General features: G+C 38.6%; 2 protein-coding genes across 2 annotated transcripts; one reads left to right on the forward strand and one right to left on the reverse strand.

Moving 5' to 3' along the window:
• Positions 1-2,708: 2,708 nt before the first annotated feature.
• LOC131334323 (cellulose synthase A catalytic subunit 3 [UDP-forming]) lies at positions 2,709-14,315 on the reverse strand. The gene is made up of 15 exons (XM_058369280.1): positions 13,773-14,315; positions 13,316-13,507; positions 12,437-12,632; positions 11,407-11,627; positions 11,202-11,319; positions 10,915-11,113; positions 10,067-10,333; positions 9,594-9,939; positions 9,369-9,506; positions 8,880-9,005; positions 8,584-8,796; positions 7,573-7,837; positions 6,083-6,285; positions 4,603-4,953; positions 2,709-3,553 (listed from the first exon to the last, which is right to left on the reverse strand). Exons 2-15 carry the CDS (start codon positions 13,337-13,339, stop codon positions 2,969-2,971), a joined length of 3,252 nt encoding a protein of 1,083 aa, XP_058225263.1. The 5' UTR covers positions 13,340-13,507; positions 13,773-14,315; the 3' UTR covers positions 2,709-2,968.
• Positions 14,316-18,547: 4,232 nt separating this feature from the next.
• LOC131334324 (uncharacterized) lies at positions 18,548-26,808 on the forward strand. The gene is made up of 11 exons (XM_058369281.1): positions 18,548-18,740; positions 18,828-18,895; positions 20,162-20,243; positions 20,462-20,545; positions 21,944-21,983; positions 22,640-22,685; positions 22,780-22,844; positions 24,396-24,463; positions 25,219-25,302; positions 25,474-25,538; positions 26,549-26,808. Exons 1-11 carry the CDS (start codon positions 18,685-18,687, stop codon positions 26,632-26,634), a joined length of 744 nt encoding a protein of 247 aa, XP_058225264.1. The 5' UTR covers positions 18,548-18,684; the 3' UTR covers positions 26,635-26,808.
• Positions 26,809-27,182: the final 374 nt, after the last annotated feature.

Raw genomic sequence — 27,182 nt, forward strand, 5'->3', positions numbered from 1 at the left:
AATTTTTTATTCGTGCACGGTTTTTAATAAATTTACTCTTAATTATTACTTGTATTTTTCTTTCTATTTCTATCTACTCATTACCCGAAATCCAAATCCTAAATGAACGGGGTCTAAGGGTTTTTTAGTTGATTTTTTCGGTAAGGTAATTTTTGGATTTTAGAAAAATGATCTTGCCACCATTTATGTCTTTTGATATCAATTAATACACATCACAACATAATTACCTTGATCTAATAGATTTTATCTTATTACGTAACAAAGAATAAATTTTCTAAGATAAATTGCATTTCGTAGTATTTGATTAAAGTAATTTTCTATTAAGTAATAATTTCAATTAGATCTAACAATTCAATACCACAAGAACCCACAAATAGGAGGTGGAGAAGGTCCTTGGTGCTCAGCCTTCAAGAGCAAATAATAATTTTTTTCTACAAATAGACGAGTCTCACGTCCATAGAGGGAAGAGCTATCCTCTCAAAACCTCCGATTGGGTTATTTTGTGGGTTCATTTTGAGTTTCAAGTAGTAATCGGAGCCGTTCAGTTTTTAAATCTTGTTAACAGCATAGGTCATACCAATAATTACGTTCAATTTTTAAATTTTATTAACAGCATAGGTCATACCAATAATTACGTTCATCGAACTTGGGCAGATATCATTTCAACTTGTATTGTTTTCTGACATAAAAGAGTTTGGATCTAGTGTGTCAACATATTTCCTTTGAAAATCTCAGGCTAGTCTATTTTGCAGTTTCATTCTGAGTCACACGTTGTAATCGGATCCGTTCACTTTTTAATTCTTTTTGATAGCATTGGTCGTATCAATAATCACGTTGATCGAAGTTGGGTTACTTGGGTAGATATGTAATTTTTTCCGAAATAAAAGAGTTCAAATCCAGTGTGTCAACACATAGTTTCACTCTATAAGATAAACGCTTTACTAAATTATTAAAATGAGCCACGATCGACATGGTTTTCTTCGAGGCATAGTTTCACTCTATACGATAAACGTTTTACTAAATTATATTAAAATGAGCCACGATCGACATGGTTTTCTTCGGGGATCATGTTCTCGATGAGATTTAAAATGTGAACGATTCCGATCATTTTTTGGATCCAAAAATTACCACAACCAGAGGGGTGCGGTGGACCGTGGACAAGCTTTAAGGCCAACGCTGGCATAAAGTCAAAGACTCATCAATCACTTGTCCACTTCGAAGAACTTCAATGGTTGCGTTCTGACCAGATGGATTGATCTCGGCCGTTGAGTGGTTTCCCCAAAGATCGCGTTACTACTACAGTATTATTGTACTACTCCTATTATATCCACATGACGGGTCCATTGTACGACTCTTCTTTATTTAGTGGAGACTACATGACATGTGTATGACCAAACGACCTTTAATTTTTCCTATGGGTGTGTGCCCCACCAACCGTGTGTGTGGGGTAGTTTGGTCATTTGGATGGATGAGTGTTTCGAGCTCGTTGATGTGGCCGGAGGAAGTTGAAAGAATCACTCGGTTGGCGCCGGAGCTTATCGTCCCTTCGCCCGCTGCAGTTGGTGCTGCTTGGTCTCACCACCGCTGCTGTTGATATTGTCATTTTTAGTGGATTTTTATTTGTTATTTTTGCTTGTTTTTCTTATCTTTGTTCGAACTGTTTGAGTCATTTGTCTTGTTTGACGTTTTTGTGTGTAAATATATGTTTCTGTTTTAAAAAAGAAGCAGCAACGTATATGGTTTGTTCCTTATACTCTTATGATTCCCAAATTTGTTTACCCTTTATTTTATTTTTTCAAAATCTTTAACTTAAAAAAAAACAATAAAGACAAAAATAATTCAAAACAGACTAAATTTGAGATTATTTTGTTTTTTATTTAAAAAATTTTGGTTTGGTTATTCCTTTGAATCAGCATAAACAAGATTAGGTAAGGTAGAACGTTTCGATTTGGGACTTCGAAGGGAGCAAATTCGTAATTACACCTTTGTGTAAAAAGTAATTTTTGTTGCTGAAATAAAATAAATTCTTTTTCACGGATTGGAGCCACGATCTCCTTTCAAATATGGACCGACTTGAATTTCAACAAAAATTACATTGAGTCATTTTGTATTTTCTATGCTACTCTATATAGTAGCTTTTAAAGTGAATTTTTTTGTAAGGTAAAACTATTGGAATTGAAGACCAAACTACGTTAAGAAGTGTGTGTATATATATATCATTATAGTCAGATACATATGAGGTCTAGTAAAAAGTACATGAAATTTGAGTTGTCCCGAAAATTTATCTAGCGTTCTAAGACACTGACACGTGATGCCCTAAGTCCATTCATCACCACACAATAATGTGGAATCCAAGACCAAGTGTGCAGACTGCGCGTAATTGTGTGGTAGAGAAGGAGCCTAAGGCACCCCTGCCCCTGATCTCGATATGCCAGGCCCCGACCATCTCCGCCCCGCCTCTGCTTCTTTCCCAGTTACCATTTGATTTGATACAAAACCAAGTTTCCACACCAAGGGTGAGTTGAACCAAAAACCAATGAAATAGAAACTAGCATTCCCCTGGCTACTTCGAGCTCAAAACAAGCCCAATAGGTCGTACATGGTCTTGCCATTACTACTTGAAAATAACAGCACGTTCACTAATTACGATAGAATTCAAGGAAAGGCGAAAACGAAACATTATACTCCCTATAAAAACACGCAATTCGTAATGGAAAGAACCAAAAAATGTTGCTTCTGATAGCGGGATGAAAATTACACAAACAAAATAAAGTAAATAACTTCTGCAAGTCTCTTCAGTTTATCCAGACAAAAGCAGAATGTATAGATCACTCCTTTTACAACCACATGACTTCTTATAACCATTCCGGTATTCTGCACAAATTAACAAATTCAAGCCCTCAAGGCGAGTATAGCACAGTACAAACCTGACAAACGCCAGCTCAGTTATTTCTGGTTATCCTCTCTTTTAACAGTTGATTCCACACGCCTCTGTAGATGGGCCGGTCACCTGGGTAGTAAACGGGTCAATCCGAACCCACAACAGAGAGAAGATGGAAGCGAGGAGAATCGCCCAAACCACGACCACTGTGGGTGTCCGGTTCTGTCGCCCCATTAGACCCTTAAGGAACGGGTACAGATGCACAATCACCCAAAAAGCAAAGAACAGCTTGCCGAAGAGCGGACCCCATGACTGGTAACCGCTGTTTATGGCATAGGAAATACCGGCAACAACACCCACCAAGTTAACTAAGAGGATAGTTGTGGGTGGGATGAGGAGGGTTGTCCATTTGAACATGTAGAGCTCTGTAAAATCGCCATCTTCATCGGATGCCTTGGAGGTGACAGTGAAGTTGGTATCGATCCCGGCGAGCACTTTAAGAATGCCTTGGAAAACGGCAAAAAGGTGAGCCGAAACACCACCGATGACCCAAAACTGTTCGTTTCTCCACCATTCATCAATGCCTACGCCACTCCACCTCATCTCCAGTATACCGGTGGCAAAGATGGAAAGGAAGAGAGAAATGAACCAGAGACTGGCGAGGTTACTAATCTGCACCATAATGAGGCAAGAGATTCAATATGCAGCGTTGTGGTATTAAATAAACAAGTCAGATTCCAATAAAACGTATCACCAAAAGCAGATTACGGCCCATTTTTTTGACTAGAATAGTGAAGGGATATATGATCTTGCAAGATACATAAACCTAAGCCAGAAGTAGACCTTACGCAGGATCCAAAACAGAACAGGTTAGTAGTGAGGGGATAAATAATACCACAGCCCCAATGCATGTTTGTAGGATATCATGTCAATGGATATTTAAGGCTAATCGCAAAGGTTCCGACCAAACATGGATATGAGCTTCTCCTGGATTTGTAGTCCAATCCGAAACTTCAACCCTGAGAAACAAACAGGCCCTAGATATCTACTAAAAGCTGAACAAAACAAGCTTTGAGAATTCTCATTTTTCTACAATTAGAACCCGACATAAAGCTTCTCTAATATAAAACAACACATTGGCAATCTCAAATGGTGGAAGATAAGAAATTCTGATAACCATTTTGGATAGAGTGCAAAGCATAGACAATTTCTGAAAAAGATAGTAAAAAAGTTGTAGCTTATCTCACGCAGTTGGTATGGAATGTTTTCACTGTCAACACGTTGGTAAGAAAAACACATGTTCCTCATGTATAAAGCATCAAAAAGGGAAAAAAGAAATTAGGTCGGGAAAGAGAAGTGAAGATAAAAGCATCCAAACACCCTATCGGAAGCAGCACACTTTCCACAAGTGGCTTATCCAGTTATCTGGAATCCAAGGCACGGACACATTGGGAATGTGAATCATTAAAGATGAATTTAGAAGCACCCCTTCCCATCGTTGACTATGCTGAACACTAGAAAAATGCAACTACAGATAGATTGACTGCCACAGACCATCGCCCCCATAACAATCACATAACTCATTTCAATTCTTCTTTGATCATCAATAATTGCCCATGAATTGAAGATATTATGCAAAAATCTAGAATTTAATAAAGTATTTCCCTTTTAAGGAATAAACCGAAAAAGATTACAATGGAGACTGTGTTGAAATAACGGACCTGTGGTATAATGAACTGTCCAGTAAGCAAACAAACTGCAGGCAAAGTACAGTAAACAAGCAGAGGGATGGAAGTGATGGGATAAATCGTAGTGTTGATGTATGCAAATCTCTCAAGCCACTTCAGTCTTCCATTATAACCATACCATAAAGGGCAATGCCGACTGAAAAGAATTTCCACAGACCCCAAAGCCCACCGCAGAACTTGGTTCAGACGATCTGAAAGATTAATAGGAGCAGACCCTTTAAAGGCTGGCCTCTTTGGCATGCAGTAAATAGACCGCCAACCACGTGCATGCATCTTGAATCCAGTAAGAATATCTTCTGTTACAGACCCATAAATCCACCCAATCTGCAGATCCGAAGACAAATATTGGAACTGTTATGATAAACCAAAAAGACAAGTGAAGCCATCACCATAAAATGGTTAATAATGGAGCAAACTTTGTTTAGTCCTTAAAAGCAGTCTGACAGAAAGGGTGATAAAACAAAATTCATTAAGAAACAAGAGCGCCTTGGAGTGACAAAAAGTGCAGCTCAAAAGCACAAAACCCTAAAGCTGTACAAAGAGTGGATAGAAGAAGACCTCCCTCTTTCAACTAAAAACAAACATGAAAAGGAGCACAGTCCTGCCATCAAGACTAGCGCAATCTATGCAGGCAACCCCAAGGATCCCCCGGCACAGGCCCAGCATTTGTGAATGAGCAGGTGTGGGTAGGTGGAGCTGTATTCGAGATAAGACATGATGAAACTACTAGAGTAGACTTGATTATAAAGGAGAATAGACCTTTTTCAGATGCTCTTTTCAAAAGGCTAGGAGGTAAATCTCATTTCAATTTTGAGATGTGAACATCGCTAAGGACTTGCCCACACCTGAATCAAGTATATGGAAAACCTATATACTGAAAAAAAAAAAAAAATATATATATATATATACACACACACACACACTAAATCCTAATCATGTTCTAGGGAAAAAAAGAGGTGTCTGAACCATTTACAAAAAAAACCCCAATACAATCAACCCAGGCAAACTAATCACCAAGAAATGGCCTGTTCTCCAGTCTGGTATAGTAGGTAAAAGAGTTGAAAAGGATATTCTACTTCGCAGTAAAATTTCCGGCCAGCAAGAGGCAAAAACTGCAGAAGAGCAACTCAAATTGTTTTAGTTCTTGGCATCTTGCATGCATATATCCTTTACGTGTCGATAAGGCTAGCTAAAAGGACTAGAGGCTATTCTCACTCATTCAAATGCAAAAAGTGGGCTGGTAAATTCATCCTGTACCTTTTGACAATGCCCGTTAAAAGCATGAGTACAAGTGATATACTGTATAACTTAACTCAAGAAGCAATCTTTTACCAAAAGAAAAAGATTGGGAAGAGAAGTATCTCCCTTCATGCAGTGGTGTTCTGGTGGAGGTGTACATTAAGAAACAAATCTACAAGGGAGAAAAGCCATTAAACATACAAAACCTACGTACCTCAAGTCCCCAGTCCGATTTATCCTCGTACCCACAACTGATAACATGAATAGCTTCTTTAAGGAGAGTCTCTGGTGTAGCAGACTGAGGAACACCTCCATTCTCCATAAGAGTGGATGCAACAAAAACAGCAGATTGACCAAATCTTTTCTCGAGGCTCATTTGTGACATGAGTAGTGACTTCTCATCATCAAACCCAGCTCCTAATTTTGAAATCAAATACCAAAATGATTGATAAAAAGGAAAGAAGAACTATGTGAACCAAACAGAAATGCAGTTTACTAGGATAAAAAATATGTGGGTGCTCCTATGGTTAATAATTTCTTCCTCCAAGACAGTTTCAGGATTGCGGCCATGCATATGGGTAAATACAAGACTGCTTATGATCAGATGAGATGAAATGAACTCATATATACACATATATAAATATTAATCTGATAGACATCAAATAGGAGTATGTCAAAACCAAGCTTCAGTGCATGATCAGCAACCAAAGCTTTATTTATCTACCAAAAGGAACTCTATACAATGGTCGACCGTCACAAAATGTGTCAGGGTATCCATTTAGCTGGCATTATCCCATATATTTCATCCGGCCAGATGAGCACATACAGATGTTCACCTCCTTTACAAGTCCATCAAATACAACAGTTAGTCAAGCTTACAACCCACCTAATCCAAGCTTCTTCGATGCGTCATCATGCTAGTAGCTTAACCAAGACTAAAACAACTTTGCAAGGCCATCATGGAACCTCAATATAATGGCTAGTTTTGAATCCTAATGTTAGGACCCGAGCGTGAGATAAATGACTGTAAAAAACAACTTCTATTCTATATCACCCAAATATGCCCTTCTTTTTTTTTCCCAAGTTACTTTAAACTGGTATTTCCATCATAGAATTATGTAAGAATACAAATGAAAAATCACACTCAAGTAAATTCATGGATAAAACCTAAAATGTACTTTAATGAACAAAAATTAGATAAGCAACCCTAAGGAACACACAATGCATATTAGACTTATAGTATCATGTAGCTGTTTACATATTGTATGTTCTTTTACTATCCTCTAGATATTTTCCAGTATTTCAACACTAGTAGAGTCATAGACCACGTGCCGTATACTAACTTGTAGGTTCCTCAAATTCTATGAAGTACATCAAGAGTTCGAATTATGATTGCATAGTTTCTCTCTGGAAAAAGAAACTTAAGTGATTTGATGGCCTGGTCACGTGACTTGGCAGTTGAACTAGTCACCCAGTCACAACTCCTCACCCCTAATTGATTGACGATGAACTGTCTATAGAAACTGCACATAAATCGGAATTATAGAAGTGATAATGTAGTGGAGGAGCCTATTGTGATATAGGCCTACTTTAATCAATGTTTTTAACTTCGGGCACTTTCATTATGAACTACAAGAACAGAAACACAAGTGCACTATCTGCATCATATGGATGTAGAAAAGGTAAAGAGAAATAAAACTATACCTTCAACTCCTTCTTCTATGTCCTCTAGACTGAAAACTGGCACTGTGGGATCCACATTCTTGCTGGATTTCTTTTTGTCAGAACCTTTCTTACTCGATTTAGAACTCTTTTTTCGTGATCCGCCACAGAGAGATGCAAACATCCCAGTTTTCTTAGGCTTAGGTTTGAGAGGAGGCTCATAGCCATACAAAGCTGTTCTATTGAAAACACATCCAGTACCCACATATACAGGGCCTTGTATGCCATCCAAGCCCCTCAAGTTAATCTGACAAGCACAATAAAAAAAACAGATGAGTGAATAAGGAAATTTATAGACCAAGGAAAAATGACAATACATCCAGGCCATTTGGAAGTCGCTTGCTTTCCATTAATGATTGCCAGATGCTCAAACATAATTAAGGGAACCCCTGAAAGTTTTACGTCACCAGAAGTAAGGACTATCCAAGAGGCAATCAGAAAGCCTTCTGAAGGGGAGTCTTAGTTCAACAGTGATTAGCAAAATGGTCTCAGAAGACATGATGAAACTGTTAGTCTAGGGATTTACAGTCTCTTGTTATTTGTCATTATATGCAATAGAATGGAACGTAACTTTTCCCTCTGCAAGTTATCATGGTGACTAAACTACCCTTAATATAATGACAAATAACATGAGCCAGTAAATCCCTAGACTAACAGAAACTTCCTTTAATCTGTTTTTCTTTTTCGTTTTGTGCGTCTCAGCTCATAAATCATAGAACACAAGGAAACACATAGGATAATGCCCTGCTTGTATCTTTGTGGAAGTACCAACACAAATTTGGGAGCTTTTATTTTGTCTAGGTAGACTGGAGACTGAATTGAAATCCTTCCAATTGGCCTCATGGGTTGGGGGCTTTCAGGCCACTCTTGATCTTATTGTGGTTGGGAAGGGGGCACGGAGTCAAAGTCAATGGTCATCAAAGAATTATCATAAACGCAGTTCAACAAACATCACATGAAAAAATAAACTCAAGGAGGGGCGAGGCAGCTTACATCAAAGAAAACAGTATTGCGATTGGCATATCGATCATTCCTATCAATACCATCAAATCTCTGGGGAAACTGGACATAACAGACATATTTGCCAAGGTTTGGATCCATCATAAAACACATAGCTTCCCTCAGCGCCTTGCTGTTGTTTATGTAGTGATCGCAATCAAGATTCAGCAAGAAGGGTCCATTAGTAAGGACTGCTGATACTCGAACCTGCAAAAGAGTTGCATTGGCCATTTTGAGATAAAGATGACTAGACACAAGTAACAAGCTTAAATTTTGATTTCTATACTCACAAGGGCATTCATAGCACCAGCTTTCTTGTGATGTTGGAATCCAGGACGCTTCTCACGAGAAACATACACTAGTCGTGGTAGCTCGTTACCATCACTGTCAAGGCCCCCACTTTGACCCAAGAAAACCTGCAAATAATGTCAGTCAGAGACAAAAAGGTTATGCACAAAGAAGCAACATGAGTGTTACATGAATTAACACTAATTCGCTGCCGTGCGCACAAAGAGAACGGACATGATAATAGCACAATAGCATGCAGGAATACACCAGAATCTAGAGAGAGAGGCGATGCATGACATTAAGGAAGTGGAAAGAAGATACGCACAAAGAGAAGAACCAAAAAGGACATGACAATAGCACAATAGCATGCAGGGAAGAGACCAGGATCTAGAGAAAGATGCGATGCATGACATTATATTATATCAGATAACGAGATGATAAAAGTTCCTGTTTGACATAATCAAAGTAACCTATGCGGGACTTTAAGTTACCTGAATCATTCCCGGATGGTCCCTAGTATTATTCCCAGGCCATGGTGTGCCATCCTGCATGACCCATCCCTCTTCAGGAACCTTTGCTGCCTTTGCGACAAGTGCATTCACACGAATTTTAAACTCTTCATATTCCCTCTGCAAAACAAGTGTGCAAAGAAATTTAACAAGGGTGTAAGCAGAACCTGGAATTGTATATCTGGTGTACATGTGCTAGATCCTCACCTTCATTGCCCGGCGATCCTTGACAAATGATGGATGAACTTTATCTTTCAAGTAATCGATCTTCTGAGCAAAGTACCATTCTGGAGCTCTTGGTTCAATGCTATATTTCTTGCAAAAAGGGACCCATTTCCTAGCGAATTCTGAAGTTTCGGACAGAGCTTCAAATGTTAACATAGCAGCTCCATCGTCAGAGACATAGCACGAGACCTTGTCAACGGGGTAGTCAACAGCAAGAATAGATAGGACAGTATTGGCAGTAACAAGAGGAGGCTCCTTTAAAGGATCAACTGTACTGACGAAAATGTCAACAGCAGCTAGTTGTGATGGTTCTCCTTCACGGTCATACCTGTAATCATGTCACTTCAAGTTACAAATCTGAGGGACATTGGAACTCAATTGATATGCAAACTCGAAGTTATGCGAGAGGACTGAATTGTTTAAATGAAGGTGGATAACTGGAAAATTTATCCCACCTAAGAGAAAGCCTATCAAGATATGTTTCTCGGTTCACAGGAAGCCATTTAGGGAACTGATCCAATATCCAGGACATTGCAAACCAAATCTCACATATGACAGAAAGCAACCATAGAACATATGCACCGGGCACAGGATTTGTTAGTCGATAGTGCAAGAAAACGCAAAGAACTAGGAGCCGAAGACAAATAACCATCCTGTAAGGATTTATCCTCGACGAAGGAATAGAAACCTTCCTAGAAAGAGGTTGCCGAGCTTCATCATTCCTGCAACACAAGGAGGAATAAGCACAACAGAAGAGAAACCTTGGGTACTGATAAACAAATGAATTGGCAAGGGAAATGAGCTATCAAAGTGAATGGCACTAGAAACTACGTCGACGGCTTCTAGCACAAGTGGCACAGCACATTGAATTAGTATTGAATGTAGAAACAAGAAAAGAACTCTGAAAAATGGGCTTGTTCGTTTTGGGTCTCAAAACCCCTGCACACGGTCCCCAATAATTTTCTCTATCTCTCTCTACTCATTACGCCAAAAACCTCCCTCAAAACCCAAACCGAACAGGGTCTAATGTTTGCCACACAGGAAAGTCTCATGAAAACAGGTCAAGCATTTGTGTTAAATGTCATACAAAATTTCAATCCCCAACCAAGCAATCAGAATGAACCCAAAAGAACAAAGCACAAGTTAAACTACAGTGGTAATGAACCCAAAAGAACAAAACACGAGTTACTCAAGAACTGAGATCTGATATGAGCTGACAACATGAGCCATAGATAAAGCAAAAGAAAACTAAAGCACAGGTTGCAGCAACAAAAACACAGAGTTTACTAAAGTGGGAACTTACAGCAAAGAGTCATCGGCAAGAATATCCGTGCTGGCATCAATATCTACACCTCCCCTCTCGGAAGCAGCATGGCTAGTGGTCATGGGAACAACATTCTTCTCCTGCTTCATCTTCCAGCCATCAACTCTTTCTTTCCAGGCCACATTACCTAATCCTGCAGACCCGAACTCCCTCACTGGATCCACAACCCTAATGTTCGCTGCAAAAGGCGCATTACGAAGAAACTTGATTCACAGAAGGGGCAAATTACGTAAAACAATGATATAGAACACAAGAAAGAGATTTACGTGATTGATTCACATCTACAGAGTAAGGCAGATTATGAATACGCTTTCCCAGATCACCGTGTTCAGGAGATGCCATAGAAAGACGATCAGGAGATGCTGCAGACAACTCTCCAGAAACCTTCACAAGAGAAAAATAATACCAAATAGTTTTCAAAGCAGATCACGTCCATATACAAGATACAACAGTAGAAGCTTTGCCGCATACCTCGTATGTATGAGTCAGCAGGGGAATGTGGTTATGGGAGACCTCTTTGTCATACTTTGGAGCCGCAGGATCTTCACCTCGTCCATATGCCATGTGCCAACTCAACATGCGCTCTGCAATCTTTTGCTTCTCGTTTCGATTTTCTGAAGAGTAATGAAAATCATTCGCACCAACATCTGCACCACCCTCCTCCTCTCCGTCACCATGAATAGCTGGGCTTCCTGGAATCAAGCCAATAGATATTTGAGGAACTTGAGCTTTCGCAAACAAACTAAAAGACCAATTTTAAAATTAGTGGATCTCAAGACGACGTGCAGAAGAAGACGGTCAACAAGTACCGCTAACAAATTCCAGTGGTATGGAATGAAGAAAAAACTTTTCCTTCAGTAATGCTTGACACGTTATCCCATATTTAAAAGTTCCATTCACTAAAGTAATGAATGGTAACACAAATATAAAAGGGAAATTTATAGAAATGGTCCTCCTAATTTCACCCGAGTCTCATTTTCGTCCTCCAAATATCAATTGCAACTCTTTTGACCTTCAAGTTTGTTTCTCGTACCAAGTTGGTCCAATTGATAACATCATTCAACCAAACTGGATGAAAAAAATCAGATTGAGGGCAAACGTTATCAATTGGACCAACTTGGTACAAACTGCAACGTCCAAACTGCCATCAATCTGATTTTTTTCCATCCAATTTGGCTAACAAAAGATATCAATTGGACCAATTTGGTACGAAAACCAAACTTGAAGGTCAAAAGAGTTGTAATTGATACTTGAAGGACGAAAATGAGACTCGGGTGAAACTAGAAGGACTATTTCTATAAATTTCCCAATATAAAATTGCTGGTACAGTGGTACTTAATGGATGCCAGAATGTTAGACAATATGCTGATATCCTCTAGTTTCTGTTTAAACAGAATAGTATCTAGCATATAGATACTTGTACATAACCTTATAGACATATGAAGAAGTTGACTTGCTTTACATGTCTAACCGTAAATACATGTGAAAATGATTAGCTAACCTTTATGTCTCTTGTATTTGGTCTTGCATTGAGGGCAAGACTGATTTCCATCCTTCCTCTCATATTCGTAGCATGGTCTACAGACAGGGAATGCACACACGTCACAAGCAATGAAGGATTCACCATCAACAGTCATTCCAACATTGTCACCACAGATCTGGCATGCCTGACCACCCAGACTCTTCAAGGACTTTCCCTGAGAAAACAATGGCATAACCCACTCAACTCCGAAACTCAATAGTACATCGACGTCAAAGGTAAAGATCTAATCCTGTAGACTCAACAACCTAGTCTAAACTAACGCATAACAAGAAGCTATAAATTGCATAACTACTTATATTCCCCGGCAACGTTTGGTTCACAGAAATGAAGGCTACAATGGATTGAAATTCCCTTTGAATGATCACGCCAAAATTTGGTTTGACAAGATGTACACTATAACCATTACATTCCTTTCCAAAACCATTCAATCGAACCAAAAATAGCCCCGAAATAGCCCCGAATATCAGGGCTGTTGAGGTGTGGACTGCTGCTACTTTTGAGGCCATCAGGGCCAAGCTTAGCTCTTCGTCCTCTGTGAAGTTCAGAGATTTGAATAAGAGACTCTGTGAGGATTGGCTCTTGGGTTGTAGAATTTTTAGGGTAAACAATTGTTGATAGTTTCCTAAACAAACAATACCCAAATCGTTGCATAATCAAGGACCCCAATCGTAGCGATCAGTTGATCCGTCGGACCCGTTAAAAGTGGACAATCAAGTCCAAAATAAAGATAACCAATTCAAATAAAAAACACTTTGTAATGAGTCAAAACTACAACTTTCTTAATAGAACATCAAGCTGTAAACAATATAGAAATTTGTCTAGCATATCAATACTGACCCCACTTTCTCCTTCTGACTCCATCGTCACTTCCCTTCGGTTGAGACCAATGGACTAGAATGAGGCACCGACTTCAGCAAGCAATTAACATGTCCAGAGCTTCTTATCCCCCCCAAATGCACATAAATAAGTGGAATCTGACTAAAATACAATCTTTTGCTAAAATTACAGCCCAGATCTGAGGGTAACCACCTGAAAAGGACATCAAGAACAAGTTTTTTTTTCCCATTTCAACAAGTTATTCCCAAGTACAAATTGCATTACCCAAAAATGAAAATGAAAACTACTCAATTTGTAATAGAGTTGGGGCAAGGAAATGAAATAAAGTCAGTAACTTGACAAATGTGACAAGATTTGTTCGGACAAACTTTTTACAAAAAACCCATCATTTTCTTATCTACAGAACACACAAATTGTGCAGTCACTACACGACAAGAGAGTGAGATAAGTAGATTACCCCAAGATCTGGACTTTAATCGTAGTTTCCGCCACAAAACAAGCGCAATGCCTTTGGAATCAATCAAGTTATCTCCACCTGATCTTTCAAGAAAGAAAAAAAGGAGAACTTCAAACGGAGAGATAAAGAGAGGGCGGTAATGGAGATCGAAGCAGGTGGAGGTGGAATTGAACAGATATTGGTGGAATTTGGAAGAGTAAAGAGGAGAACAGCTGTCTTTCTCCCTCTATCCACACGTTCTTGTCGTTCTAATCTCGCTATCTTGCGAAGTCTCTCTGTGTGGGCATATAATTGTGTTAGGTGTGCAGCTGTAACTGTATAGTGGGAATAGAAAAAGAGACGGATTGCAAGGGACGAAAGCGACGTAAGAGCTGTAAGCTTGGGGGAGACTGTCACTCCGCACCGACAATGAATTCACAGTCTAGAGAGAGAGAGAGAGTTGCAAAAGGCAGCAATCTTGCATTGGGTAGATCTGAGATAAAGAAATCTACGAGTGGTGTTCCAGAAGTAAACGGTAAAACCCTAAAAAATATTCAGCACTTGTTTCCGGGGGTTCTGTTGTACGCTACCCCTTTGCATTTCCGCGACTGTTCAGGTGTGTTTGTTTTACTGTCAAAGTTAGCGCTTACCAATAAAAGTGTTTCAGAGAATTTAAACTCTCGATTGAAAAAATAGACGGTCTAAATACGCACCATAAGGTGCACTGCAGGATCCTGAGTTCGTAATTTTTCATGTACCCATAAAATTTCATCTCTGAGTGTTGATTTTAGAGTATAGGCACGTTTTGATTTAGGTTTTTAGGATAATTAAGTAAAGACAGACAAATAGAGAAATTAGAAAATTATTGTTGAATATTGTGCTAACAGAGAAAGAAGGTGGTTCTGGAAAATCCAAGCGAACAAGAATCCTCCTCAGTTAGATCCATTTGCTTTCGCTATCAATTTTCATTTTACGTTTCCATTCCCAATCTTCATCATTTTGTATTTCTAGGATGTTTTCGACACTAGCTTTCATACTCGTGCAGTTGTAGCTGCTCACATAGGGATGAACGCATGACCCCCAAGGTTGATTGTGCGAACGTTAAAAAATTTGTAATGTATCAAAAGTGAGAATAATTTTGCCAATATAAGATGTAAAAATACTACCAGAACTATGTATTGTACATATATTCGATCAAAGTACCTCTAAAAATAACTGCTTACTTTTCCCAAAAACTCTTGGTTGAGCATGTTAGAAATAGATTGCTCAAAATAATAGAGTATTACGTAGGCAACCACGCATATAGTATAAAATTTTAACCTTTTGGGGGGATAAAAACTCCTATAATTCCTATAGAAATTTGAAACGTGGGTAGGACGGTCGGCTGGGTTCATCTGTCCCTCGGTTCATCATGTACTTGGCACACGGGAATTAGATGACTAAAGCCAACATATACAATTTTAGAGTCCAAGTATTGATTTCAGAGTCCCTCAATTTTAATTTATTATGAAAATTCAACTATTTAAGAAGATAACGTAGTGTAGGCAGTAATAAGACATTATAAATCGCCAAAAATAGGCCTCACTGTGAATATATATAGGGTGTTTGTATATTTCTTTGAACATCTTACATATTATTCCACTTAAAAATAAATAAAAATAGCAAAAAGCAAAATTAAAACAATCGAATTTGTGTCTTTCTACTCCTCAACTGTACGTGTATTATGAGAGTCAAAAAATGTTATAGTACATGCACCCAAAATAATGTTATGCTTGATAATAAAATTAAAGGGCGGAATATATAGAACTTTTTATTTTCCACCGGCATAATTGACCTTTCCGGGTGTGACCATAAGGGAACCATCTGCCTTGGAATGTTGGAATTTGAGTCATAGTTGAGTCGCTGACCCAACCACGGCGGCAATGAGGAAATAGTTATCCATCAACACGTCATGAAACTCGTCATCAAAACCTCACCGAAGTACAAGTTAAACATGAGGTCCCCTCCACCAATTATCTGAAGTAATTGGTCGATTTTGTACCTCTCAGCATCTCTTGTCCGAACCAAATTAAGGTCTTGGTAGTCCGGACCAGTGTTAGTCTTGAGTTTTGGTGGCTTGCAGCATCTCTAATCGGGACTTGCGAACAACTTGTGATTTCGGGCTCTCAATATGTCTTGTCCGGATGAGCGATCGGCTGGGGAATTCGTTGCTCTCAGTTTCTTTGATCCGAACCAGTGAATCCTTTAGTCCGAACTAGCGTATGCTAAATGGTTTCGTATTTAAGCCACTTTTAGGATTTTCTGCTTATAGTATTTGCATTCACAGCAAACCTTTTTGGGATAGGCAAGAGAGAGATTCTGAGAGATATCATTTGTAGCCCTTTGGGCGTATGTTTTCTTTCATATAAAGAAACCATCGATCGCCTGCTTGCTCGTGAAAACCACGTAATTTTTTTTGTGATTGCTGTTTCTCTATCTCTTATGTGATTTGTTCAATTACATAGCAATTATCACGTCCGTTTTTCTGTGTTTGTTAACTCTGCCGCACAACATCATCTGATTCTAAATCTTGAACTTGAGACCGGTGGTGCCCGTGGTTGGAGATGGGAAGGTTCTTGCCCACTGCCCCAGGACTACCACCTCGGGGGAGCCTTAGCTATGATTAGCAACCTTTGATATGCCTATAATTTTCAGCACTATTACGAGAACCTGTGGAACACAATTTGGGGTTCACCTCATTTTCCTGTTCTCCTCGGAAGACTTGTTCGAACTTATGCATCGTGCGTTCCACTTCTGAACATAGAATAGTGATTCCAAACCACAGACCGTTTATTCTATAGTGCCACATAAATTGATATATTCATGCACGAGTTCCGTTTGATTGTACATTTTATATATACACACATACATACATACATACACGCATTTGAAGCCTTGACTTGAATTTGATAATGTCACTTTTTATTGAAGGCTTATTTTGCAATATCCAAGTTTGACACCCTCCCTCTCCAATCAAGGCGTCAATAATTGTTATATATTCAACAGAATTCACATTAGCGTTTGGCTTCAAATTTGGCAAATGAGGGGTGAGAGATGTCAAATCCACGTAGGATTTGTACAATGAAAACGGAAAAATTGGAGTTGGAACTAAGGTCAAAAGCTATCATTCGTCTGTCACGAGAGATTTGACTCCGCTTATTAGAAATGTTTTGTTGTTATTAAAAGAAGACTAAAATGGCTTAAAATTCAAATCAAGAACTTTCCGAATAAAACTTTTCAATGTGGAGCTCATTTGGTTGCAAATTTTACTTGGAGTATTCCTTTGGTGGCATGTTCACCGACATATTTTGGGCCAATTTCATATTTTGAGTAAATACGAACTCTAAAAGTCAAATAGTATATGATTGGAGTCACATGGTGTGGGCGACAAATGTGGCTATTCTCCATGAGAATCTTAGGTTGTGTTTAGTTTATGAGTTTGTGAAGTGTTGTATTGAGGGAGGGAAAAGGTGGTTGTAACGATGATTAGTTCGTGAAGGGTTGGCTTCGTGGTCAAGACCCGAGACTAAAAGGTCTGCTCCTTCCGAAAGTTTCAAGTTTGAAATCTCTCAAATGTTATCAACTCTTTTAGGGCCAAGTCATACCAGTTTTAATTGGGTTCTCCGAAAGTGAGCGGTTGGCCCCACATGATTAGTTAAGGTGCGTGAAAACTAGTCTGAACATATAAATTATAAAAAAAAAATTAAGCTCAGGGATTACCTTGTGTAGTTAATTAAATTGTTTATATGTTTATAAGTAATAAATTAGCAAATGAAATAATATGTAAATTGTTGTTATGACATACAGTATGACTATAGATGTTTCAATTCCAAATATCATTATCATGCCTCATTGTCATTTTCATAATCAATTTTGCAAAGCGATCACTTTCGCAACGTTTTTAAGAAATCTTCCAATAGTTGACTCAAAAGATCTTTGTAAACTAAGTTTTGAAAAAATAAAATGATTTTGGCACTCCATTTTTTTATAATAGCACTCCAAAATTTGTCTTTTAGTGTGCTTTATTATGTATAATTTTTATTTATACTAAAAGACAAATTTTAGAGTGTCATAATAAAAAAGTGAAGTGCCAAAATCATATCCCTTGAAAAATTTGTCGAACCAAACAATTTTTGTACAAGGGAAAACAAAAAACGGAAAAGGGTCCAAACATAGAAGGTAATCTTCACTCTTAATTAATAGCATCAACTGATCATTGCTTTATTAACTTGTTGATTCGTCTCGTCGAAAATAATTATGAGTTTCAATTATTTTTTTTACTTTTTTGATTCCTCTTAATGAGACGAATCTAGTCACAAAAATTTGACGCAAAACAAACAAATGTGAAAAAATTTAAATAAAGCCGAAACAAGCCTAAGAGTTGTTTGTTACTTTTGGTTAAACGACTCTTGTTTTTTTCTTTCTTTCTTTCTTTATTCTTCAGTTTAGGGTTGATTTTGTCTTTATTTAATATTTTTTTGCATTTGTGAGTTTTGCATCAAAAATTTGTAAATTATTGCTTTGTTACGCAAAGAGAAACAGAAAAAATAAAAAAAATTAAGATCAAAATTAATTTTTTTTGAATAAGAACAAAGAATAAGTCAAAAGACATCCATATTTTTTTGGCTTATAATCTTCTTTGTTCAAAAAAATTATGAATTTTTGTCACAATTTTTATTTTACCGATACTTCAAAAAAAAAAATATTATAAAAAACTAACTACGCTAATTTTTTTTTAATAAGTCAGCCCAGTTTGTAGTTGCGAGTCGTCGTTATTGTTTCTTTCGGTTTACGTCGGTTGTTACCGGGCAACCCGCAACCCTTTTCAAGCTTCTTCATCACAGGAAGAAACCAGCGTTTTTAGGGTTTACTTTCCGGTAGCAGAATCACGAAGATGGCGTCTTTCGCGTCTCTCAAGTCGGCAATATTCGATAAAGAAGCGAGAAAACAGTGCGTCTTCCCCCCTCCCCATATATGTATGTATTTGCTACGCACACGGCAATGTATATATTAAGCATCACAATTTGTTAATTGCAGGCAGTATCAAGCTCACATACGAGGGCTTAACGCTTACGATCGCCACAAGAAATTTGTGAATGACTATGGTTCGTTTATATTCGTTTTTGGTTTATATATTGACTTGTAGGGTTTTCCCTTCGATTTATTCGCATTTTCCTTTCACGTGTAATGAATTATGATGATCGTTCTCGATCGGCCCAAGCTTTAAGTGCTTGAAATCGTTAGTTGTTGATCTAATTGACTTGTATTGTTTGTGATTTCTAGTGTTTGCGAAAATTTACAAATCCATGACTACGATGCTGTTCAAGCTCCGGATGTTTTGATTGAATAATTTGCTGGTTCATCTTTTGAATTCATTTGTTAGGTGTTATCAAATGAATGCGGGGAGTCACCACGCCTTGTTTGTTTGTTTGTTTTGGGTCAGACAGAAACCGTTTTCTGGACATCTTTAGTGTAACACAACTAAATAAAAGAGTAGTTTGTTCTCTCTCTCTCTCTCTCTCTAGCTGTACATCCACGTTCGGCATCACACCACCTTTGGTTTGTAACCATATTACCCTTGGCACGTCCATCTTTTGAGCAGTACCTTGATTTTTTATGTTTCGGGGCTCTTGTTCTTAAAATGTAATACAAGAGGCTTTTTCTTCGTGTTTGGTAGTTTTCCACTGGTACACTGATTTTATACTTTTACCTGTGGAAAACCATGAACATTGGATTCCACTGGTATACTGGTTTTATACTTTTACTTGTGGAAAAACAGCATTCGTGTTCCTGCTAGACGGTGACTTTTGACATAGACTTTAATAAGTTTTATGCAAGGAGTTCCCCATTGCACCTTACATCTCATTTTTGGAAAATTGGACGCAAGGAAACCATGCAAATAGTGAGCTCCTTATCTGTAAGTTCCTTGTGTCCTAAAGCAAATGGATAATGAACACTCTCCTCCATCAAGGAAGGAAGGAGGCTACAATTATCCGTACATTTTAGCTCCAGTATTTAATTTGTCAATGTGGTTATTTGTATTTAAGTCACACCCCATTTTGCCATGTTCTCTCTCACTTATTTTATGAGTTGTTGACCCCTACTGCTGCAAATACCACGAATGACCAAACTCTGGCGATTTTTAGTATCTTATCACTGAAAATAGGATTATGCCAACACCGGAATGACTTACTGTCCCTAAATAGGTTTTGATTTCACAATTTGCCCTTTTTCTTGTTAGGCATGCTTTGCATCATGCATATGCCATTCCAGAGATCTAGCTTTCTTTTAAAGTTTTAGCATATTTTAAAAGGACAGTACTAGAGATCAAAATTAAGCTTTTATTTTCCCTATGTTTTTTTCTTGAACAGCTGGCTTCTATGGGAAAGGTCAACCCGCCCCAGAAAAATTGCCTGTAAAGACTGATCAAGATACTCTTAGAGAAGGATACAGGTATGCTTATTTTGTAGCTCTCTCTGACTCCAAATGTTCTGCATCTACACCAAGCTTTTTAGGTTCTCAGTATCTCATTGGGAAGCTGGTCTGGCTCTAGACTAAGATGGGGAACTGCCTTTTGTTGGTGGATAATATAGTTACTTTTAGGTTTTCATATTATCCAGCATTTGCTATGCCATATTTGTGAATTCAGTTTTCGTGATCATGCTGCGTAGATTTATACGGTCTGAGGAAGATGATTTGGATCCATCTTGGGAGCAAAAATTGGTGAAGCGGTACTATGATAAGCTTTTCAAAGAGTATCCTTTGCAAATGACGTGCAACTTGCAAAGTTTAAATCGTTCACATTACTATCTTGTAAGATGAAGGATGAGTGTTTTTTCCTGAAAAATCTAGATTGAGCATATTAGCTATTAGATTTGCAGTTTTATTTCTTCCCTGAAACTAAGGACTGACTTGATTTGATGACCGCATTTTGATCATTATCTTTGGACACCTCACAAGACCATGGGGTCTCCACTGTAAAAGGGTCATTGTTTGTATTATACATTGTCTTACCGAGCAACGCTTGTTCAGCTGTCGCTGTGGGCTAGCAATTTAGACCTCTGACCATTGAATTGTTGATGATAACATCATGTTGGTATTGCCATCATAAAGATATTATCTTTCTCCTTCCATTGCTCTTGTATCCAACTCATAACCATTTGGCAACGAGTGAGAGGCTGTCCAAGCTCATATACTAGTTTTAAAGGTTATAATAACAGATGTGGCTCAAGCTCTAACACTCCCCGGCATGACCCGCGCTTAAAGAGTTGCCAACAAAGGATCCATAACATAGGAATCATAAAGAAACAAGGTGCACTTAAGGCACAAACAATGGGACAATCAATTAAAATAGTCTTTCCCTAAAGCCTCCGAAAGTCTAGCTCTGAAACCATGTTAAAATATCCAACTCAAAATCAATTGGCAAAGAGTGGAGACTGGAGAGGCCTCCCAGGCTCATACAATTGGTTTTGTAGGTTATAATAAACCAATGTGGAACAAGCTCTAACACATGTCAACGACCATATGTGTAGAGCATCAGGAACACGGAAATTTTTGCCCGACCATAACTCCACAATCTTGTATTAGTCAAAAAAGGTCAAGTGACATTGTCATGCTCCATGCAGCTCTTTGTGGTCATAGCACTGCACGAAGGTTTTTGCTCAAGTCCATCACGTGTCTAATAAAGCGCCATGATTCCCCTTGATACATGTCAAGGATCGTTATGCATCGTCACAGCACGAGGGACAGTTCCGCCCTTACAGAACTCGAAATCTTTATATCTTTGTCAAAAAAGGCTCACATTGCTCCATGCAGCACAATGTAATCATAGCACTGCATGAATGTTGTTGCTCAAGTCCACCCCGGACTTCCTACTGCCTCATAATCCCCTTCGTCGTGGGGTTGGTCATGGTCAAACCCCATGTTGACAAGGGGTCAATGAGTCTCTACTCTCTAGCTTCTCATGTCTTCCTTTACTTTCATTCTTAGATCTGTGTGTGTGTTTGTGTGTTCGAGTCTACATATCCTACTCATCTATTCTAAAAAAAAGTACATCTAGCATCATCGTGTCTTTCAAGCCTTAAGTAGTTTGATGCTACGAAGTATTTGTGAAATCAGTATGACTTTTGTTCATGACCTTAATGATATTGAAGATACTGCATTGCTGATATGTCACAGTATAAGAGTGGAAAGGTATGTGTCAATGCATGAGTTCTATTTCATTCTTTTCTGTTTACAGCTATTACTAGCAACCTTCTGTGATGCCTACAAAATCCGCTCTTATGATTGTGTGGTAGAGTGACAACCTATATGCATGGATTTCCACATCTGAATATGTGCTTGAAAGAAAACTTCAAAAATGATGCGATGCAATTCATTAGATTGGATTATTGCAACACAAAAATGTTTGAAGTTATTTGTTCTATGGGTGAAGTATGGTAAATATCTTCTAATTTTGCTGATAGTAAAAATGCCCATATAATCCCCATTGGTGTGGGTATTGTGATGGAGGACTAGAGATAGACCTAACCTTTAGCAATATGTGCACAAAGTGGCTGATCTCAGAAATTTTTGCTACTAAAATAGTGTGCCCCCTTTTGTGAAGTGATAGCATAACAAAGAATTAGATTTTGAAGGCTATACTACTCTTTATCACAAGCCTACAGATTCTTTATAGATCCAATGGGATAGTTATCTCTTTTGGACAAGAATTGCCTTATAAATTCGTTCTGCGTCGGTGAGAGGTTTACCTTTGTGATTTGATGGATTTCTCAAGAAAAGATGGAGTACGTTCATATTTGGGGGATTTTTGTTTGTTTTGAATCTCATCTAAACTTTCTTTCTTCTAGATTGGCCTGAGGTGGAGGGTGGAAAAGGAAGTTATATCAGGGAAAGGTAAACTAACACTCTCCTCTCAATACTCTTAATGAATATTTGGTAGCTGTAATGGCAGTATGGATTGGGATTTAATTATTAGCCTTATTTTCAGGACAGTTTGTATGTGGGAACAAGCATTGTAATGAAAAGGATGGACTTGCAAGTTACGAGGAAAGTGCTTCTTCTACTTATCTTCTAATCTTCTATCTTTTGATTGAGATAGTATGTTTTATGTGGTGGATCGGCAAGAAAGAAGAAATTGGATTAGAGAAGGTGCTGAGGGGGCAAAAATCCTGAACAAGAAGTACAAAATGCAGACCCAACTTCGTTGCCGTCTATGATAGCTAAAGAAAACCATCAAGCCTAATAATGCTTCAAAATTGTGCCTAACTCGCAAACGGAGATTTTTTTGGCTTATGACATTGCCATTTGTATCCCCCAACATTGCCAATAGCAACCTTAGACTTATTATCTAGGTACATCTCCTTGAATTCCATCGGAAAAACTTCCATGAAAACAAAAAGGGAACTAACTGGCTCGTTACCACTCTGCCTTGGTACAGTATCACACCCTTTTGAGCTATGCTACAAGGACTCTTCTAAATCTACAAAATACTATTGTCGGAGACTGGACACTTGGAAAGGTAGCTTGATGTGTGTCCAATGTTTTAGTTGGCGTTTCACAGAGGACCATGCAACATGCTTCTGACGATCATAATTCCCCAAACACTGAAGCCTATAGTTCCCTTTCCTTTCGACAGGATGATATTCCTGTTCATTTTTTCTCCTTCGGTTTGTTAATTTGACGAGTGGAATGATCTTCATTCTTCTCAATCGAAGTTCTGCTATGTCAGCTATCTTTTTTTATCATTCCTAAACAAATCATAAGTCCTATCCATCTATTACCTCCCTTGTCATTGCCTAAGACAAACTCTCAACCGTTCGACAGTTTTTATCAACCATTTAAGAATTGTCACGAGAGTCAAATGACACTGCAAATAGATGAGTTCATTTTCCTCCATGAGCGGAATGAGAGGCAACTATTGACAAGTAGCTGCTGTGCCGCCAGTCCACCACCAACCCTCCTCCAAGAATAATTGTGCTCTGCTCCCCCTTCCCTACACCAAAACCTTTGTATTTTTGTCATACTGGTTGGTTCACTCAAAGAGAACGGCTGCTGGTAGGTAAATGAACGAGATCGAAGGATAGCTTGAAATATGCAAGTAGAGTATTCCTTAAATTCGCAACCATCTGCAATATCCAATCCCTTTAGCCCGTCATGACACGCAATAAGATACATTTGATTCCTCCAAGGACTTCCTCTCCATGCTACGAAAACACTGGCATGCCTAACTGTGAGTCTGTGAAGCGAATACCACATCGCTTGGATACCAAATTAAAGTGAAGTATATAAACGTGAGGGCACCCTCACTTCAATAGCTAGTTTTTGGTGTTGAGTTCTACCCAAGACCGTGTAATATGGTATCAGACCTAAGTACGTGGATGGGTAGGGTGCGTGTCTCTACCCTGCGGAGTGAGTACCTTGCAAGTGAGGAAGGGAGTGAAGCGAAATCCCTCATTTTTTGGGTACCAAATTAATGTGAACTTGTGAAGTATATAAGTGTGAGGGCAACTTCGCTTCAATAGCTAGCTTCTGGGTGGACCAGGACACAGTGGGGGGCATGCCCAATTTAATTTCTTTTTGTCTCATTTGTCTGTCACATTGCAGGTGAATTTTTCATATTTCGAAGCAGGAGAAAACAAACAGGCCCTGGTGAAACTAGTAACTTGTGAGAGGTGCATGTTTATGGATGTTTATCCCTTTCTTTCTCAATTGCTTTCTTTCTTCTTCATCTTGCTTGTTTTTTTCTTATACTATGTGGTTTCAGTTGCTACTTACCAGTTGCTACAGTCGAGAGTAGGAGCAAGTTTTGTGTGCTGTGTGATATATTAAGAAATGTGATCCCTGTTGCTCTCTTTTCCATCCAACCCCTCCCTCTTGTTCCTATTTTTATCACACCATGACACTCTCTCTTTGGACTCTGCACACTACATAAACTGTACATGGTTTTGTGAGGTTGATGACAGCACACTAGCATTTTTACGGGATAAATATTTTTCCTAGAATTTAAGCCCATCTGATGTTGTATTCTAGAGGATTTTGATTTACACAAATGTGGTACTGAGTATCCCGTTCTGAATACTGTTCTGTCTGGCTACTGATACACCAGGTGAGTTTAGTGGTAGTCCTACTTGGGAAAACTGCAAATTCATCTAAACTCATATGTGTTTAAACCAATAAACACTGAATTGATATTTTAAAGAATGTAGACTAAACCCGAATATGAAATTGGATGTTTCTGTAAACCTAGTAAGCTTTCTCCTGATACATATCTGTATGATGCAATTTAGAAGTTTGAATATGCTGGTTTAGGTGTATACCCTCTTGTACATGCACTCATGTGATTTCTTGTTTTCGCATAGTGTTGTCAAACATACCTTTGATAAGCTTTAATTTTATGTTTCCTTTTTTGGTATAATGTTCCAAACAGATGTGCTGAGAAGCTTCTTTATAAGAAGAGAAAAGAGAAGGAACAATTGAGGAAAAGAGAGAAGGAAGAGCTCCCAAAAAAGAGGTGTTTCTCATTGCAGTCTTTCATTTGAATAACAGAGATAACTGCACCCATGCAATCCCCAATTGATGGGGGTATGGGTGGGGGAAGAGTCTTTCATTATAATCATTACTTATGAAAGACAAGCACCAGATTTTCTTCTGTGTTGGGAACTGATGCGTGTCTTGTTTTCAGGGAAAGGTCAGAAAGTGGTGATGACACTGATACAGGATATGGGAGGAGCAAAGAGAGGAGAAGAGGTTTGGTTTAATCACTGATTCTATTTAAACCATCATGTTTACAAAACTATCTCAATGGCACGATTGTGCTGTCTTGGTGTTCCATTCCTTTTCTTTTCGTGGTAGTTAAGGAGCTTGAACTTGTGTCGCTTTATTGGGGTATGCAGCATAAGGTGTTAGGGTGTATCCCAAGGGCTCTTTGTTTTCTATTCTCTAGGTCTATTGGCAAACCCAGGTGGCAGCCAGTGGCTCTATTGACACACGCACACGCTAACTGCTCAAAAAGTTTTCATATTGTGACTGCATTTCTCAGCCAGCACACTCGTCAAGCTGCCAAGGCCCATTCTCCGTGTCTAATTCCAAGCCAGTTTTTAGTCAGCCACTTGTGGGCAGCAAAGTTATGGTGCACAAACAAGGCTATTTCTAGTTATCTACAGTTTAATCTTCTTTCTTCACTGTAAATCTGTTATATGGAAAACAGTGGTATATAAGTAGGTGATAAAAAAAAGAAAGGATTATAAGTAAGCACACACCATAAAGGCTGATTGTCAGGACTGGGGCTGAATTTAAAATGCTAGCAGTTCTATGTCATTCTAATCATAATCCAGTCGGCCATAACCTGTTCACCAACAATTACAGGCACACAAATGAGTATGTCACCAGGGCTGAACTAACAAGAAGCCCACAATCAACCATAGCCTTGGTTCGGTTTATACTTGCTTTTGTGTTGAGGCAAAATATGGGGCCCATTTGGTGGTAGGAGGTGGTTTGTCCTTGCCTCTTATTTTAGAGCCTTGGAATTGCTTGTAAATCAATTTGCTGCGCCACGACTCACTCACTTAAAATAAGCATACATGTGCAAATTGGGGCAAATGGGTATGAGATAGATACTAATTTCCCAATCTTGTGGGGTAGAAAGAAAAAGCTCTATGTAGGGTTTTCATGTTAATGTAAAACATGAATCCGTGCTCATGTTCATTATCCTCAATCTTCGCAGATAAACCTACAGTTATTTTTCGTGATTTTTGTAGGAAGACAGGATTCAACTTCAGCAAGTGGTCGTAAGAGTGACGAAGGAGAAAACTTTGACGAGTTTCTTGAGGGTATGTTTCCCTGATTCTTTGCCGAATGAAGCATTCCTACTTGAAATTGCCTTCATCCTTCTGGTACGGTGAAATGTTATTATAATCAGAGCTGAAATTTGAATGTTGTACAATTAGTACTATTGCAAAGACAAAACCATCAGTTTATCATGTTTTATCAATTGTAAAGCAAATATTGCTTGCTTTAATCTGTTCTGTATTCCTTGTTCCAAGCGGTGTGAGGGGAATAGTGTTGGGAAGCTGGACATTAAACTGGGCTAACCCTTCGTTCTTACATCAGCGACGCTAGGGGTACATAGTTAGAATATGTACCCGTGTGTACAGATCCGTTTTGGACCTGTCTCGGGTCCTATAAAAGATGATTGGAGCCACTCATTTTGAAGCATAGTAACATGATTATTTCTAGTATAAGCAAAGATTTGTACACGCTGCTATGGGTACAAATTTCCGAGACGCGTCTGAACAGATCTGTGCCCGCAGGTAAAGATCCCAGTCCTGTACCCACAGCATTTCCGTTCTAACATTATTTGCTAGCACTATAATTCTACATAGAGGCTGTGAG

The sequence above is a fragment of the Rhododendron vialii genome, chromosome 7a (assembly GCF_030253575.1).
Source record: "Rhododendron vialii isolate Sample 1 chromosome 7a, ASM3025357v1".
Classification (NCBI taxonomy): domain Eukaryota; kingdom Viridiplantae; phylum Streptophyta; class Magnoliopsida; order Ericales; family Ericaceae; genus Rhododendron; species Rhododendron vialii.

Excerpts from the sequence above, each read along its gene's own strand:
- LOC131334323 (XM_058369280.1), bottom strand. The coding sequence starts at position 13,339 with ATGGAGTCAGAAGGAGAAAGTGGG. Across the intron at positions 11,320-11,406 it reads TGCTGACTCATACATACGAG|GTTTCTGGAGAGTTGTCTGC; the intron begins GTATGCGGCAAA and ends TCTCTTGTGAAG. Across the intron at positions 9,940-10,066 it reads CTTGATAGGCTTTCTCTTAG|GTATGACCGTGAAGGAGAAC; the intron begins GTGGGATAAATT and ends ACATGATTACAG.
- LOC131334324 (XM_058369281.1), top strand. The coding sequence starts at position 18,685 with ATGGCGTCTTTCGCGTCTCTCAAGTCGGCAATATTCGATAAAGAAGCG. Across the intron at positions 21,984-22,639 it reads CACAGTATAAGAGTGGAAAG|ATTGGCCTGAGGTGGAGGGT; the intron begins GTATGTGTCAAT and ends TCTTTCTTCTAG. Across the intron at positions 25,303-25,473 it reads GAAGAGCTCCCAAAAAAGAG|GGAAAGGTCAGAAAGTGGTG; the intron begins GTGTTTCTCATT and ends TCTTGTTTTCAG.